This window comes from Ricinus communis, chromosome 4 (genome assembly GCF_019578655.1).
Source record: "Ricinus communis isolate WT05 ecotype wild-type chromosome 4, ASM1957865v1, whole genome shotgun sequence".
Taxonomy (NCBI): domain Eukaryota; kingdom Viridiplantae; phylum Streptophyta; class Magnoliopsida; order Malpighiales; family Euphorbiaceae; genus Ricinus; species Ricinus communis.
Window position 1 is genome coordinate 28,163,377 of NC_063259.1, and position 17,954 is coordinate 28,181,330.

At 29.8% G+C, this 17,954-nt stretch overlaps 2 protein-coding genes across 2 annotated transcripts; both read right to left on the minus strand.

The window, feature by feature from the left end:
- Window positions 1-2,538: 2,538 nt before the first annotated feature.
- On the minus strand, window positions 2,539-4,222 carry LOC8269176 (bidirectional sugar transporter SWEET10). The gene is made up of 6 exons (XM_002511081.3): window positions 4,070-4,222; window positions 3,909-3,945; window positions 3,611-3,821; window positions 3,329-3,490; window positions 3,113-3,232; window positions 2,539-2,992 (listed from the first exon to the last, which is right to left on the minus strand). Exons 1-6 carry the CDS (start codon window positions 4,110-4,112, stop codon window positions 2,732-2,734), a joined length of 834 nt encoding a protein of 277 aa, XP_002511127.1. The 5' UTR covers window positions 4,113-4,222; the 3' UTR covers window positions 2,539-2,731.
- A 6,417-nt stretch (window positions 4,223-10,639) lies between these two features.
- LOC8269175 (bidirectional sugar transporter SWEET12) lies at window positions 10,640-12,857 on the minus strand. The gene is made up of 6 exons (XM_002511080.2): window positions 12,648-12,857; window positions 12,512-12,548; window positions 12,185-12,395; window positions 11,897-12,058; window positions 11,568-11,687; window positions 10,640-11,181 (listed from the first exon to the last, which is right to left on the minus strand). Exons 1-6 carry the CDS (start codon window positions 12,697-12,699, stop codon window positions 10,870-10,872), a joined length of 894 nt encoding a protein of 297 aa, XP_002511126.1. The 5' UTR covers window positions 12,700-12,857; the 3' UTR covers window positions 10,640-10,869.
- Window positions 12,858-17,954: the final 5,097 nt, after the last annotated feature.

A 17,954-nucleotide genomic window follows, 5' to 3' on the forward strand; every position in this document is an offset into this window, starting at 1 on the left:
AATTTCACACGTAGTATTATATGCATGCACTAGAATTAGCTTTTTCTGTGCTTTTGTGTTTGTTTTTCAATGATAATAAAATGACAAATTACACACTATGCTGATAAGTTTCTCCTGTCATCCACAAACTAAAGATGCGAGATAGATAACAGAACTTGCGCCAACTTCTTGTAATGCCTCTCTCTTTTGCTAGCAAGAACACAAATCATATATAGCTTTCTTATTTTATTTTCCTTTTCATTTTAAATTTCTCATTATATTTGGATAAATATCTACGATGCCCCTGGAAAAGTGCATATATAATTGCAAAATTAATGCTTCTAAAAGTATGTTTGTGGTGCGAACGTCACAGCATTTTGCTTTGGATAATTTATGCATATCTAAATGTCTCTTCATATTTACATTCTTTATGCATCCTCATCATAAACTACTGCAGACTTTGTTTATGAAACATAACCAGTTAAAGTTCAAGACTTTTTGGGATTAAAGTTATGTCTGCTCACTACTCGACGTCCTTTCTTTCTATTCTTCATGAAAAAGAAATATAATGCATATATACTCATTATCCTTAAAAGCGTTGTGCCAGTAGAAATCTCTTATTTCCTATGCTTCATCCCATGAGTTTAGCCTCATGGTAAATTTGTATATATCTTAATTTGGCTTGAATTCTTAGAACTGTAATTTATTGAGGAGGGTTCGAACTCCCTTCTTTGTAGATCTTCTAATCTAAATTAATACGCAGAAGTGTTTTTTGTTTTGTTTTAAACAATCTTAAAAGGCAGGTCACTCTAGCTTTTCCATGTTGGAGTAAAAGGGATCCCCCTAATTAATTAAAATATAAAGGAAGAAAAACAAAACTGAACATGGTAATAGAAGACTTTTATGACAGTTAGGTAAGTTTATCCTTTTACAATTTGTAAAAAAATAAATAAAAAAAAAAAAGAAAGCAAATTCGAGGTCTATAATATTGGTGCTTTTTACACAAACCTTCTCCAGTTCTTCCTAACTCTGGCACCTTGGCCCCCTCCCAACCCAAAGGCCTAAAACCTGCCCCAAAAAGAGTAAAAAAGCATGCAGCTGATTGCAAGTAGACCATACTAATTATTCATGCATTTTTGGCATTTATTACTTGGTGCTGGACATGATGTGATGCATATTATAGCCATGCACTAGTACGGCCAAGCTCCTATATTGAAAAGGAATCCGCTTCCCTTTAGCCACTTAAAATAAACACATTAACTATTATTCAGTGCTAAGAAATCTTCTGTCGTCACGTTTCATCATCAATTTAATCTGAGTTACTGTCTAAAAAGAATTAAGAGATATGTACCTGCAGATTTGTGGGTCAATGTGACAACTTGCTGAACTCATTCTACTTTTGAACCTCTTTAGCTTTCATCTTTCAAAATAATTTGGGGTTTCAGTCCCCAAAAACATGGCCACTTGGGACGATAAAAGCAACCTGATCATTACGAAAATGATGATAAAACGCAATATAATAATGGAGTTTTTGACACTCGTATCACGGAACACTAATTAGTTATAAAATGTTATCTCTCTTTATTATAATCATGCATGCACGCCAATTAATCACTAGATTATAGTATGTGTGTACCTTCCTAGCTATATGATCCTTCCATTTTATTAACGTCATAAAGCAGCAACTTTCTATTAAAGTACCCCCAATAACCATTTAAAGCCTTAGCGCTAATCGCATTACAAGGACAACTTAATTAGCATTATCATCGGACACATTAGACCGTAATCACATCTATATATAAATCCTTTATCACCAAAATATCAAGATGTTAATCAATGAGTTCTTGTTTCTTTTTCAAAAAATAATAATAATAATAATAAAATCTTTAAAATATAGACACAACAATTAGCCCAAAATAATATCTTTTTATGATATAAATTCAATAAAAGATACATATCAATAGTTAGCATACTATTCATCGTAAAATATAAAAGGTCAGAAATTTAAATTTTGATTTTGACTACCCAATTTATTTTCTACCTTTCAACAAATGACGTGTGTATAAAATAATTATAATATTTAAAATACATACTGTTTTTCATTATTCTATTATGTCACCTATTCAATAATTAGTATAATAATATACAAAATAGCAAAGAAAAAAAATCCTAAAATATATATGACGAATATGGACAATATATTTGACCAATCCTTTTAACTTCCATCATATTCTTGATGCACAGATGTGTTTTTTTTTGGTACGCAAAGTTAATTTCTTGTTTTGCTTATAAAATAAAACAAAAATAAAATTCTTTTTTGGTTGCATTCCACTGTCTTCGTGTATTTGTATCGGTATCTTTATTTGATATTTCATTTTGCTATTTTGGGAAGAGGGTTATGGTACTGCTGTTCATCATGCCTGCCTTGTTTCTGTTTCTCATGGTCTGCTGGACGTGTGTGTGTGGGAATCACTGTTTGGCACTTGTCGAATTCTAATTCTCCTTCCTTTAAGAATATGATTTTTGCTTATAAATACATTTAGAAAGAGAGAATGTAAATTGACTAAAGGAATTTTATTCTCTTGAACAAACATATGTTATTATTATATATTACTTAATACACATAATAAATATCAATTCTAGGGAGATTTTTGACATGGCATAGCCAGACACCACAGACATGACAATACCAACTTCCAGAGTTACATGCAAATTGAAAAAACAAAAGAAAACACGTTCATTTAATTAATTGTTAAACTTTATTGGATGCTTCCATTTCTTGCTTCGTATTCTTGGTCTCTTCTTTAACAACTTCATTTCCATTGTCATTCAACTTTGCAACCACCATTGTTTTCAGCTCAGAGCAAATAACTGCACTCAACTTGGCAACGTCAACTATATGCTCAGAAAATTCCTGAGATTTTGGTTCCTCTACGGGTTTTTTTGAATTTCTATAGATCAAATAAAGAATCATCTGGACAATACCAAAGAAAAAGCCGAGTACATTTGGAATCTGTTGATGCCAAGAAAAAAAATGTTAGTCAAAAGGAAAAAACAAAGAAAATATTATGATTAAATGAAAAGTTGATGGGGGTATAGAATGATTGTACGTATTTTGCATGTATTCACTTACATAAACATAAATGTCTTTCTTCAGAAAACCATAGAAGAACCACATGACTGCACTCAAGGTGAGGAAGAATGATAGAGAGAAAGGCATGAACTCGACGCTCTTAGTCTTGATAACTTTTCTCTGAAATTTAAGTAGAAAAATTTGAAGGAATATTGAATGTTAGTGTCAAAGAAAGAAATAAAAAAAAATTAAGGGGAATATTAATTAGATACTGACCATGATACCAAGAGGTGCAACAAATACACATAGAGCAAATATCATACAAATCCATCCAAGAACATCAACACGTTTTCGGCCGTGTGTTAAGAACAGAGTTAGGATAGCAATCATCCCGAACCCGAAAACATTGAAGAAGAGGACGAGTTTCGTAGTGAGCATCTGCAGAAATTTGATTTAAATGAGTCAACTAAAGATAGAAACTTTTTTTTTTTTCCTTATGTATAAAAAGGGTCTCAGCTTATGTAAATTAAGCAAAGTAGTGTTCTTTAGATAACGTACTCTATCTTTCCTTGTGCCATAGAAAAGGTACACAGAAAGATAGCCAACTTCCATGAAGAATGTGAAGGAGTTGATGGTGATGAGAAGGGTGGCATTGTCATCAAAAGTTGCATAGAATAACCATAGCATAGCACTAAAGAGTGCGATCACATAAGGAACGGACTGGAATCCTTCACTGGTCTTCTTCTTGCAGATTTGATAAAAAGTTGGCCTGCGACATTATTTCACATCATCAGTACGTATAAATTTAGTAAAAGAAATGATAAAACATATTCGGAAAGTGCAACTAGAGACTTACAAAGGAGCAAGGCAGACCATGGAAGAGATGATGTTAGCTACACCAATGAGAAACAAGAAACAAGAAACAAGAGAAAGTAAGTTAGTCTAGTGATAGTAGTGAACAATTAAAGATCAAGATGATCAGGAGAAAAACGTAAAGAATTGAACTTAGTTTTCTACCTAAAACACCAAAAAGGAACTCCAAAGACAAGTGGTAGGCCATTGCTTAATATCGAGTATTAGGAAACTCTAGCTCTGTTAGTGAATTTAGGCAACTCAAGCTGTGTTGTGAATTGAGCAATCAGTTGGAATCATTTATATAGGCAACGAGAAAGGAATCTAGTCAAGTTGCATGCACAATCAAAATGGCTAAAATATTTTCAATATTATAAGAGTGGTATCTTTTTTAATTTAAAAAATAAATAAACAAACTTTTTTCCAGTTGGTCCTACTAGACCTTTTACATTGAGATGATCCAAACAGCTTTCGAGACCTAATGCCCTATAATTATCCACATCTGGTTAATTTTTTCATCAAGGTAAACTCTCTCTCTGTAAAAAGCACCCCTATTGTTGGTACCATTCCTAGTACGTGCACAAAATTCAAAGGGTCCCACCAGCCTCTTTCTGATGTGTCACCCACCAAGTGGTTTTAAGGGTTACAACTCATATTTCAGTTCCAGAGGACTTCCCTGTTCTTTCATCTCAACTCGACAGAGTATATGTATATAATCCTATCTATATCGCATCTTTTACTTCACCAAAAACCCACTGGCCTTGTTGCACCAACCAATTCCTTTTCTTTTCTTTTTTCTTTTTTCTTTTTAAATTTATTTTTTCTTTTGAGTTAATGAAATGATCAACTAAAATAAGATTAGAAAGAATAACCATTTTATCTTAATCATTTAATTTCTAATTCAGCAATTCGATTAGATGATTATGGGATATTTTAAATCTGTAACAATTTTTCTTTTTTTAAAAAAAAATGAAAAAAATTACTTTTACTTAAACATAAAGAATATATTATGCATGAAAGTTCGATTTTATTAATTTAAAAGTGAGAGATAAGGCATGAATTGTCCGAATTGAACCAATTAATAGGAGTGAATCCACTTGGCTCGGTCTCTTTATAGAAGGGTTCCAAAAGGGTTTGAATTATACTTACTGCATTTGTTACAGAATATACTATCAGTTAACTTTCTGATGTGTAAACCCACTTTGACGGTATATGGTCATGAATTTTATGTGCATTAAGGATCTTCACTCTTTTGGCATAGAAGGAGCAACCAAAGGGTGGAGAAACGAGAGCTCATGTCGGGAGGATACTATGCTGAAGAAAAACACTGCACTTAATTTACAATTTCCTAATTGATTCAATACCCTGTAGCCGCCATACCCTATGGGTCTCTTCTGTCTTACCATGTCTCTTGCTGTTGTATCACATAGCAAGGAATCAATGACATGGTAGCCCACATGCACCAGGTGACTATGGTTGAAAAACTTGAAACTTAATTTTACTATTAGCAAGAATACAATGATAATGCATGGCGGATTCGCTAATAGTCATGGTAATCGAAATTAAAGATATTGATCAGAGTAAACTTCCCCACATTTTTTCTGTAATTAACGAAACGTTAGATGCTTTTTCTTGTTTTTCTCTTTTTAAGCCATTAGCAGAACGCAATGAAGAAAATACCTCTAGGCCCAAGAAAGGCATAAGGGGGAATATTGGCTTAGCTGTCTCCATTGTAGAGTTGAAGACTTGCAGGAATAACCATATAACGGCATGACTAAACCTGAAACTAACTGCGCATTATAATGGCTGACACTAGTGGTTTAAAATCTAGATTGTAGCTTTGAAATAGTGGTGCTATAAATTTATTAAGTTGGAGTCCAACTTTTTATAAAATAGATAGAAATATAGCTTTTAGCTCAATTATCTCTATGATCGTAAAGTTAAAAGTTCAAGTTTTAGTTAGAGTTTAACAAATCTTTTAAAATATTAAAGATTAATATGCAAATATTTGATTTTGAATTCTTTATTATATGTAAAATCTGAAAAGTGATAAAGTAATTTTTTTTCTTTTCTAAAAAAAGATTATATAATCATTTATAGTCTGCAAAATAAAATATATTTCCAATTAGATGTTAGACTTGGACTTTTATGACAATAACCGATAACACTCCATCTTTGTCACACGTTTTAATCAACTATTTCATTGCTAGTAAGTTTTCAAAGTACACTAGCTTATAAATAAATAGACAGATTAAAATAATTTTTTTTAAAAAAAATTAAGCATATTAAAATAAGATAAAAAAAAAATGTACCGCCTTAATTTAGTGGCGAAGTGGGATTAATTAAAAAAATAGGTGTCGGAATCCAAATCTTATGAAATTAAAAAAATAATCAGAAAAGAATTGTTTCGTTTCGTTTAGAATGGAACAGTTGTTTAGTCACCACTATAGTTATGGAAGAATTAACAGCCACGTAATTGAAGGAAATTACATTCTTTGAAGTTTAGGGTAATATAATTAGAGTGGTAATTCTGTTATAAGAAAGTCGTTGGCATTGTCAATGGTACGGAATGGTTTTGACAATTTTCGTTTTGTAAGTATTTCAGGGTTTCTAATGCAATGGTCTAATTCTTATTTTAGCATTATCATAATATTTCGAGTCTCTTTAGTTATTACATTTAAAATAATAAATTTGCAAGGAATTAATTATTTATGAGTAAATAGCTATTAGCCGTAAAATAATTATAATAAAAAATAATAGATTTATAGTCTTTGGGTAAACATGTATTGTAAAGTCAAATTTGTGGCAACGCATCGGTTCCCAAAACAGCGAATGGTATTTAGTGTCGACTGCTGAAACACGCTAAAGAAAAACAAAATGCTGAAAATAAAAAGAAAGCTAAAGAAAAAGGAAAGCTTCACATTTTTCTTTTCTTTCTTTACATAATTTGTGATTTTTACTTGAAATACTTTGACTTTATATATGAATCTCATTTCAACGTGTGAAAACAAAAAGGAAATAAAGAAGAAAAAAGAGCTTAATTGTGGTCTCCGATTTTGATTACGTGACCTAAATATAAACGAAGAACATAATAAACCAGAGGTTGGGGTTATTTGGGGATGTGTACTTAAGAGAGGAAGTTCTTCTGTGTGGGACAGAGACTTTGGTTTTGTTAATATTATTAATAATTAAGGCGGCTTAATCGTATGAAAAAGGAAAGAGGGGTCAAAGTTAGATGCCTAGAGAGGATGAAAAATGTCTTCATTACGGAATCTTCCAACATAATTAGTTGGTCACTTTCTGGGTCACTTTGTTTTAAAGAAATTAAGATACTTCCCTAACAGCTATCCTTAGATCTCATCTTCCCATGGAAAAACTAAAATTAAAACAAAAAAACAAAGTAATCATAAAACTCAACATATTATTAATTATTTTTTCCCTAAACAATATATCTTACGCTCTACTAATTTATTTTTTCACAACAAATATATTATTATTAAGTTATTTTTCTATTTAAAGAATATTTTTAATAATATTTATTATAATTTAGTTATTCATTTATAGAAGTGACTAAAAAGGAAAAATTTAAGTATACATTAGAAATTTTATTAGAAAATAATTTTGGAATATTAGATTTAATTCTAATATTATCAATTGCGTCAACAAAATATTTTTTTTTAAAAATGAAAAGGTATAATTTTTAATATTTTAAATTTATAAATATTTTGATTAAAAAAAATAGAAATAGTAAGACTATTGAGCGAGTAAGCTAATAATTTTTATAAATCAATATTTATAGAAATTATATAGTGGCTAAATTATGTCTGTATGTCAATATGTCAGTAATTACTTTAGAGCTAAGCTTAAATATTTATAATCTCTAACATAAATAAGGAGTAATTCTTTTAGTGACTAAACACCTTTTGATTCCTAAGGAGTATTTATTATCTTTAATAATGAATTATAAATAATGAGCCTTCCTTTGTAGTGTTTTATTTCCTAAACTAATTAAAGACCTCCAATTAAATTATGGACATGTATGCTTGAGAAGTTTTGATGGTCGTCTTGAGTTTGTAGGCAGTAAATGGCTGCAGCTGCTGTTTTTTATTTATAGACTGGTTATTATATGGTGCATTGCTTAAGACATAGCAGATGGCCTTTGTGACACTTTAGAGAATGATTTTTCGATTGCACTAGCCTATGTTTTAGTTGTTATTCTAGTTACATACTTGTAATCTAGAAGGTAGATGGTGTGGGAAAGCAAGAAGGAAGAGAGCTAACCAGGGAAAGAACTGAACGAGGAAGACCTGGGCTGTAGACAAGACCGATAGCCTTGCTACAGTTTTTCGCTGAATTAAAATTGCAGCAATTTTTCTGCATCCTTGCTGCTTATTTTTGCTGCAAATTATACAGAAAACTGCAGCAAATTTTCTGCCGCTTTGCTGCAAGCTTTTCACTTCATTGTTGCAGATTTTTGCTGAAGAAAATTGCAGCGAGCTTTCTGTCTTCTTTCGAGCTATTTCTGTTGTGATTAGTTTCTCCGTAACGTATTTGGATTTTTTTGTTTGGGATTTTTTCAGAAGAAAGTATTAGGGTTAGTATGTTTAAGGTTATATGAGTGTAAGCCTTTCGGCTTTGAGTAGATACTTTTCAGTCCATGTTTTTTTCCATTCAAAATTTAATAAAATCAAAATCAATTATCAAAAAAGAATTCTGAACATTTGGTTGAGTAACCATTACTACATTTTATTAATGAACGTAATTTATATGTTATATAAACAAAAACATAATTGTTACTTGTAAATTAAAAATATCATTAAAACATATTTCAAATATCTTGTTCATGATTGATATATACCACCTAATCTATAGGTTGGACACGCAAATTCAATAAAATTTTGTTGCCCTTTAGCCTTTGAGTTGGAAGTCATGGACTAGCCAGAGAGTATGTAGATGAAAAATGAAGCAATAAGCAATGGTTTGGATGATACTATAATGCAGAGAACCCTAACCATATATTTCTTATTTAAGGAGTAGTATGAAGTCGCTTCTATAAATAAATATGCCCATCAATCACGTAGCCGAACCTCTGCCATCTTTTAAACACTAAGTAGCCTAAAGCATAATTTCAAGATGACACGTCCATTATTAATTCATGAAATTATGCAGAGATGATGTCTAACATTTTGCAGAATTGGTATCAAGCTTTAGAAAAGAAGTTTCTGTGTCGGCCACGTTCAAAAGCTGACTTTGAGAATATGAATTTAGAAGTACCTCAAATCAATAAATCTAATTCATATTTACCTACAGTTTAAAATAAATTAATACCCAGACTGACAACTTTCTCTCTCTCATGAGATTTCTTTTCCCGTTTCTACAGGAGAAAACCGATTGGCAATCCCTGAAAAACGATTAAAAAAATTCTTTATAGTAGTGCATTTAAGATTAAATAAAAATAATAATGCATAAAATAAAATATATTAAAATAACGAGATGAAATAATATTACTATAAAATAAAATATAATATCATACAATATATATTTTTAAAAATTATATATAAAAATATATTTTTATAAATTAGAATTTAAAGTATTTATAATTTATTATAATAAAGAGTATTTCTATTTATGAATGTTCCACATTAAAATTATAATTTTTAATAGATCTCCAGTTCCCAAAAATTTACAAATAAATCCTAAACTAAAAATCAAATAAACTCAATAATGGTAAGTGGACAACACTTGCAAGTTTATACTTGGAAATTCGACATATTAATTAAAATAAGAAAAGGCCAAGCCCAGAATGCAATGTTTGCGAGTTGAGCTTGGGTCTAAAATCCCGTATAAAGCTGAACTAAGTTTGGCCCGATTTCAGTTTTGCTAAGTCGGTTAGGCGGTCGGCAGCCTGATTCTCTCTATAAATCTTTTCTTCTTTTTTTCTTTCGGCCTTCAGGTTCTCGAAGTCGCCAAACCAACAACTTGCCCACTTTCCGTTAATAGTCGGCTGAGACGGTTGTGTTTGTTCCATCTATAGATTATGTTGACGGTTAGATTTAGTGCAGGTTTATATACTATAATAATTATATTTATATTTATAATATTATTATAAATATTTTATAAGTAAATATTAGATAATCGAGACATATTTTAATTATTAATATTAATAATATGTATCAGCTTATCTATTAATTTAATTAATATTTATGCTAAGATTAGGTAAGTGTTCCGAGTTTTACTAACCTGCGCTTGGCACTTGCATGTCGTATTTGCCACAGTCAATCGACAGTTTCCTTTTTTGCAGAGTTATGGGGAGAAAAACAACCATTTCAGAGCTAACTGATTTTTGAAATTTAAATTCTTAGATTTCGACCTTTCTCTATGTTTTGTATAATTAATTTTTTATAAAGTATGCAATATGTAGTTGTTCATGTAAAGAAAAAGAACTTACTATGTACTAATTATATATATATATATATATTTAAAAAAGGGTCAAATTAAAAATCAAACATAAGAGGAGACAAGATCCAATACAAAAGATATTTCTCCCATTACATTAATTGGAACTTCTTTTAAGGGAAATATAAACTGGGGAAAACAATAATTTAAGTACCGAAAAGTTCGTAATGTTTAATAATAATATTGTTTTTCATAAATTTCTTTTACTTGGTGATAGTAATAAAATTAAAGCAAAATATGAAGAAAAATAGAAAATTAGAAAGAAAGAAAGAAATAAAATGCATGGATAAAAGAAGTATTTATTCCACCTCCATTCATCTCTATTTGTTCCACAAGAAAAAGTACATAATTCAAGAGAAATAACATTTAGAAAAGAAAAAATTACATATATGCCATCCTTTACAAATTTTTCTTTTTCCTTTTTTTACACAGCTAGCGTAGTAGTGAGGTAGAAGCTTTATATATGTAACCGAATTAAAAATAGAGAGAGGAGTCAGGTATATGTAAAATCAAACTCGGCATGCTATTGATTGGTCTGCGATCGAGGCATCCATGCCTGAATGACGTTGATATTCTGTGACTGCATTTGCGGGGTTGTCATGCATTTTCTGCTCTTTGTTATGCGCACCATCATCACCGTTTGGCTGGGACTGGGAGCATACCTCTTGTTGCACCTCGCAAGTAATAACAGCACTCAGTTTCACATTATCAACGTTGTGTTCAGGTAACTTTGGCTCCTCTACCACCGTCTTGACGTTCTTGTATATTACATATAAAATCATTTGCAGCACCCCAAATACTAAACCCAATATGTTCGGCACCTGAGATAGGAAATCGGAGAAATAATTAAATCTACGAGAACATGGATATGTCTGTTCCCTATTCATTTTTATATGTTTAGGGTTTGTTACCACTAATTTCGAGGTTATCATTATTACTTGGAATCAAACTCTGATATCTTGTAAACCAAGCTTTTCTTTATAGATATATTAATGATCATAAGAGAAGTTTGTACGTGTATGTTCAATATTCTATATATTCTTGTTCTCAATCTGGATCTCTACCGATCTATCTATATATACATATATATATTAAAAAAAAAAAAGCTCTCTAATAAATGTTAAAAGTTTCAAGATTCTAGGAGAGGCGTCTCTTTCAAGAGTACGTCATCACTCAATAGCGCCTGTATATGAGATAGAGCACTTACCGCAATATACAAATCCTTTAATAGTAGTCCATAGAACAGCCACATAATTGCACTGAGCGTGAGAAAAAATGATAGGTAAAATGGCATGAACTCCACACTTTTTGTTCGAATCACAATCCTCTGCACGGAAATATAAATTAAAGAAGATATATATAACCAGATCTTTATACAATATAAACGTGTGCCTATCAAGACAGATCTTTAGATATGGTGCTTGGCAAGTGGATGACAAAACCAAACTCTAATCAAGAAACATGGAAACAGATTCTATAAGACAGATTGAAAAGCAAAAGTTTTGCTACATATTATATGTATAGTTAATTTCTTACCATAACGCTCAAAGGTGCCGCGAACACACTAACAGAAAAGATTACACAGACCCATCCAAGAATTGTAGCTCTTTCTGATCCTTTTGCAAGGAAGTGGGAGAGAAGAAGAATCAAGCAAAATCCTCCAAAGTTTAATAGAAGAAGAATCTTCAAAGTGGTTATCTGCAATTCCATGTTCAATATTTACTTAAGAAGTAAATCATTCATACTATGTAACAAAGAAAAAGAAAAGTAAAGAATAAATTAAATATAAATAAATACAAGAGAGGTCTTTCATTAAGTACGTACCCTAGCTTGCTTGGGTGCATAAGTAATGAAGAGGGTAATGTAAATTGTCTCAATGAGACAACCAACTGAGTTAATAGTGATGAGAAGGAAAGCATCTGACTTTAGTGAAGCATAGTACAGCCAAAGCATAGCACTGAACAGTGACACCACATATGGAAATGATTGAAACCCTTCTGTTGATTTCTTCTTGCAAACCCTTAAAAATGTCGGTCTGCAAATGAGTTAAATTACCTAATTGATTAACGTTCAATGTGCTTAAGCAATCATTAGGAAATGATAAACTAGTTTTAAGCACCAAGCAAATAAAAACATATATATCAAACTTACACTGGAGCTAGAAAAACCACGAAGGACACGATGTTACCTACAAAATTGAAGAAGAGATTCAGAAAATTCGTGCTTTGTGTATTATAGTGTAATCATGAGTAAGTTGAGGAAATCAACTAAGGCTAAGAGAGTATACCTAGAAGACCAAATACAAAAACACTGGGATTATGAGTATTAAAGATGGCCATCTTTCTCTCTCTCTCTCTGTTTGTTTCTCTTTCTCTTTCACTTTCCCTAAACTAGAAGAATCGAAATAAGGAAAAAAGATTAAAAGAAAAACAAACAACAACTGAATATATGAACGATGAATGGAAGCCCTAGCTTGATTTCATACAAGCCATGCTATAAAATGATCAAAAGAAGTGACGTATTTATAGGGGAGTTTCTTTGTGGTACGGTGGCACCAAAAATGTGTGCTCCAAATGATAACTCATCATCATGCTTTTTTCTTAATAATTTTTTTGGTAATTACAAAAGTCCCCGAGATTCAGCATAGTCTACATTTGCTTCCTCCAATTTTTTAAAATATACACTTTCATCCCTCTTTTTTATATATCGTTCATCGTTATAGTCTTTACGTTAGTAGTTTGTTAGTTCAATGAACTTTGAGTTAGTTAAAGTACTGAGATATCATATTTTACTAACTTAAAAAGAAATTTTTTACTCTTATGTGAATTTATATTAAAATGAGATTTATTTATAGAATGAAATAAAATTTTTTTTGCTCAAATTAGAATAAAAAATACAACATTTTATTTATTTCTATCTGACAAGTAAAATTACAATATCTTAGAAAAATAATAAAAATTATAGAATTAGGCAATCTTATTATTATAATTACACACGATACTAATATTTAGATAGACGGTAATTAACACGAGGGTTAAAAATATATATTTTAAAAAAAATAAGAGATGTAAGTATAAATTATGCCAAATCTGGGGAGGAATTTATAGGTTTTGGCTTGTTTTCTTTCAGTGTAGTTATTGAATTGTAGGTTAAGTTATAAAAAAACTCAAATGTATCACCTGAAGACACTCGAGAACATGTGTGTGCCAAATAACTCATCATGCTTTTCTAGTTTGTAGTGAGTAATTAAATTAGTAGCCTTATTTGCCCGCCGACTTACGTTACATACCCCAAATGACTTTTCCCATTCCCTATACTCTCCCTTTCACGTGACCGGAACATTGCACTTTCTTTTTATATATGTATTTCTAAAATTTTCTGTTATTAGGGTTTTGGCCGTTTCCCTCTGAAATTCCATTTATCATCATTATCACCAATATTCAACAACAACCCTCCAATAAACTAAAAATTTGTTCAATCAATTCTGTTCACACCTACGTTATCAATCTTCCTTTGCAGTCGTGACCGCATCCCATGTTTTATGATTTATCGTCTTAATTACAATGAGACAATAATAACACTATAATTTTGATTATTGAGTAATATTGTATATGCGACTGCTATAGCGAAAGAAGGAGGGTTTAGAACATACTAGATTTAAAAAAGAAGAATGCATGGAAGCCTCATGCTATCTCATAAACTCATGACAGGTGGAAGATGAGCACAATTGATTATATATTGTATGAAGTGACATTGGCCATTTCCAGTCTCTCTGTCCCATTCATATAATTTTATGCGATTAGTCATCACGAAAAGGAGCCGTTGTTGCGGTCTATCTCCTATAGCTTTTGACCGGCACGCGTGAATAAGGAAAATCGGATTGAGGTTCCTATGGTTACATGTGGCGCCATCTTCGTTTCCACTTTTGCTATTTATTCGACTTTTATTTCCATTTTGTAATCTTTGATCTTCTCAAGGGGTTTGGGTTGTATACCTTTGTTATTAGTTAATACTCAGGCATGGAATGTCTGTCTACTTATCGTGCACAAAGTCAAGAATTTCAATTCCCATTACTTTTATTTTTCATTAAAAATGTGAAAGAGATAAACTGATAAATATAAAATTTACTCTTTTAAGGAAGAAAGAAAAACAAAAGTAGAGATATGCAAATGATAATATGTCCAAATTCTAGCCGTTAAATGATTTTTTTTTTTAAAAAAAAATTTCACTACCTTGAAGGTCTTTTTTTGGCCATCAACAGAATTAATTTTAATTCTTTGTTTTTATTTTTTTAATAGTTTTTTTTTTAATTTGACAATGAAATAGCTAAATTCTATTTATATATCTTATTTGTACGAATTAATAAGAGTTTATAGATTTTGATTGAGAAATCTTTATGTTTCTTTAACAAATCAATGATGTATGGAAAAAAATTTCATAATTGTTAAAATTTCAATCTTAGGAGATAAATCAATGTCTTATAATAATGAGGACGAATTTATTTGATTAAAAGTCCGTCTAGGATCTTACTTTATTTTAATTTTTTATTAATTTTATTGATTAAATATTATATGGTATGTGTTTTATTTTTTTTGATAGGATTTTATTTATTTTCTTTTTTTATGGGAGTTCGTTTGTCTTTTTTCATGAAAATAAAAATGAGTTTGATTATGAAATTTAGAAAATCATAATCATTTAAAGATTTGTCAAATGATAATGAAATCGATTTGTAACTCAATATAGCCACTGAGTGGAATGTGTTATTTTTAATGTTCTACATAAAGTGAGTGAATTCGCAATCAATAACGTTGATCTATATAACAATATCAGTATATATTTTTTAAACATCAATAAATTTATTTGTCAAGTCACATGTTGTAATTATTAATCATTTTAAATGAAAGATTGTTTTAATTTAAAGAGAGGAAGAAGAAGAGATATGCATAAATATTGAAATTAGAAAGTTACTTGTGTGTTTTAATGGGCCGATGGAGATGGGTTTTTTTTTTTATGAAGTGTGGTAGGTGAAGAGTAGAATACAGACCACCTGAAATGGACAACAAGATTTGCAGCTGGATCTCCCATGAATCACCAGCTCAATAATTAAAAGATAATTAGCTGAACTGTATATGATCACTCACGAATTATGATTAGTATTATATAATACATATGGCGATTACTATTCTAACAATTTTGAGGGGGTAGATATTTTATGTGGGTGTAAGGGTGAGTTGCTATAGTGGTCTGCACGTGTGATAATATTTATGGGATACGAGGTTTCGTTTGTAGTTATAAAAGAGTTAAATTAGAAAAGTGTAATCATGCCCCAAGTGGGATGTGAAAGCAACAGGCACCATTGCCGCGAAACTACCTTTGCTTTTCTCAGTCTTTAACTATTCTCTAACAATTTTAATTCTTACTTTGCCCACTAATTTTTGCATATCATTGGCCACAAGTACAATGAATCTTGCTTCCACTCGTACTTTACATGCTTCAGCTGTGCGATTCTCATAAGTGGATGTCTGAATCTGTTAGGGAAGAGTTTAAAATAATAGCTTCCCCTTCAAAAGTAATGTATTAAAGGGGAAACTAGCTTTTCTATTATCTCTTCTACCAAGTTCAGGTTTATGAAATTGGGATTTGTATATTTTAATCTCATTCTTTTTATCTCTAGAGTCATGAGTAGGTTAGAAGTATCACTTTTTAGAATTTTGAGATTTTTATTTTTAATTTCTTTATTTTTATGGAATGCGTACTCTTATTGTTATGTAGAAAGTATCTTACTTAAAGAAAGTTAAATATAGAAATGGAGTCAAAAATTCATTTTAGAAGGGTTAAATATATAAAAGAAATTTCATATTAAAAGGGACCAAAATATAATACTATTTAAAAATACTTAAATTTTTTAAAAAAAAATTGAAAATTAGGGGACCATGGCTCCCCTAGTTACTCTCCTCATCTGCCCTGGTTAGATAAGTAATTGAATCTCCAAATTTTTTATCAGTATACTTTTACTTGAATATCTAATAAATTCAGCACTAATTTCTTTTTCAACAATAAGGTTGATACTTAAAAATATTAATTATTTAAGAGTACTTAATTAGTATACTTTTTCATATTGGAAACTTGACAATTTAAATTATCTTTTAAAATATATTCAGGAAGAAAATATATAAAACAAGATCAAACTAGTTATGTTGTTTAAGATAATAATAAATTAGTTATGTTCTTAAAGTCTACTTTTCTGATATTATAACTTTATTGTAGTACTTGAAAAGACTATTTCATAAAAAATTTAATTTAATCATCAATTTTAGAACAATATAATATTTTAGATCATGTATTAACCTTTTCCTTAAATGCTTAAACTTTTAAAAACTATACTTTCTGAAAAATAAGTTATTGCAAACAATACAAAGCCTACAACACCAACTTTAATAGAGAGTTGTAAATTCAAATTTTAGTTCTTTTTTTTTTCTAAGAAAGAAAAGCAAACAATTGATAGTTTTCATTGAATCACCTTTAATTTCACTAGTGGTTACATATTTTAATTCCAATTATCAATCATGTTCTTATTAAATATAAATAATCATTCTGATGCCAACAATGAATATAGCCGTTTGATTTACCAAATATCAATTAGAAAAAAGAAATGTTCTTAAGACCTCCACTAACATAAAAACCTCACTAATCTGAATGTAAATATATAGAAATTTCAGCACTATTCTGAAGTGTAATATATATGTATATATACTACAACTAATAAGAGAGTAATATATATGTATGAGTGTTACTTTATTATATAAAACTAATAAATATGTGTTAATTACCTATCAATTTGGTATATATGTAATGACATACTCTAAATTTAGGTAAAAAAGATTCTTTTTATAAATACGGGCTCTATTGGATCAAGCAGTGGTGACTTAGATGACATTCAAAACTTAAATCCAACAGTTGAGAACGCTTAAAAAAATGATAGTTAATGAGTGATAAGTATAAAATAAAAATTAAGAACATATATCATTATCATATTAATTAGAAAAAATTTTGATCATATAGTTTAATTTTATAATATAAAAAGTTTTATAGCTTTTTATAATAATTTAATAATTTAAAAAATATAATTTGAGAACTTTATCGTTAATAATTTTGATCTAAATTTATCAACATCATTGATAAAGAATCAAATAGTGATAGAACATTTAACGGATGAGTTATAACTATTAAATTAATAGTGTCAGTGAATTTGAAAATAAATTGCTAAGATAATTTTTCAAATATTAAAATATCATGAAAGAAATAAGAGAATCTCTAGTATAATCAAAAAGTTAAATTTTATACTTTTTTTTCTATTATTTCAATGTAAAACTTAAAAGATAATATGTATTATTTATTCAACCGTTTAAGAATAATACATCAAGAGTAGCAAAAGGTTTTTTTTTTCTTTTTTCCTCTGAGGCAAAAATATTTATCGATATTCGCAACATATAAGTTAATACAAATTCTTGACTTGCTCGCACAAACACTTTTGGTCTTAAATTTGTATAGGAATTTCCAACTTGCAAAAGAAATATCATTAGGGTATATGTTT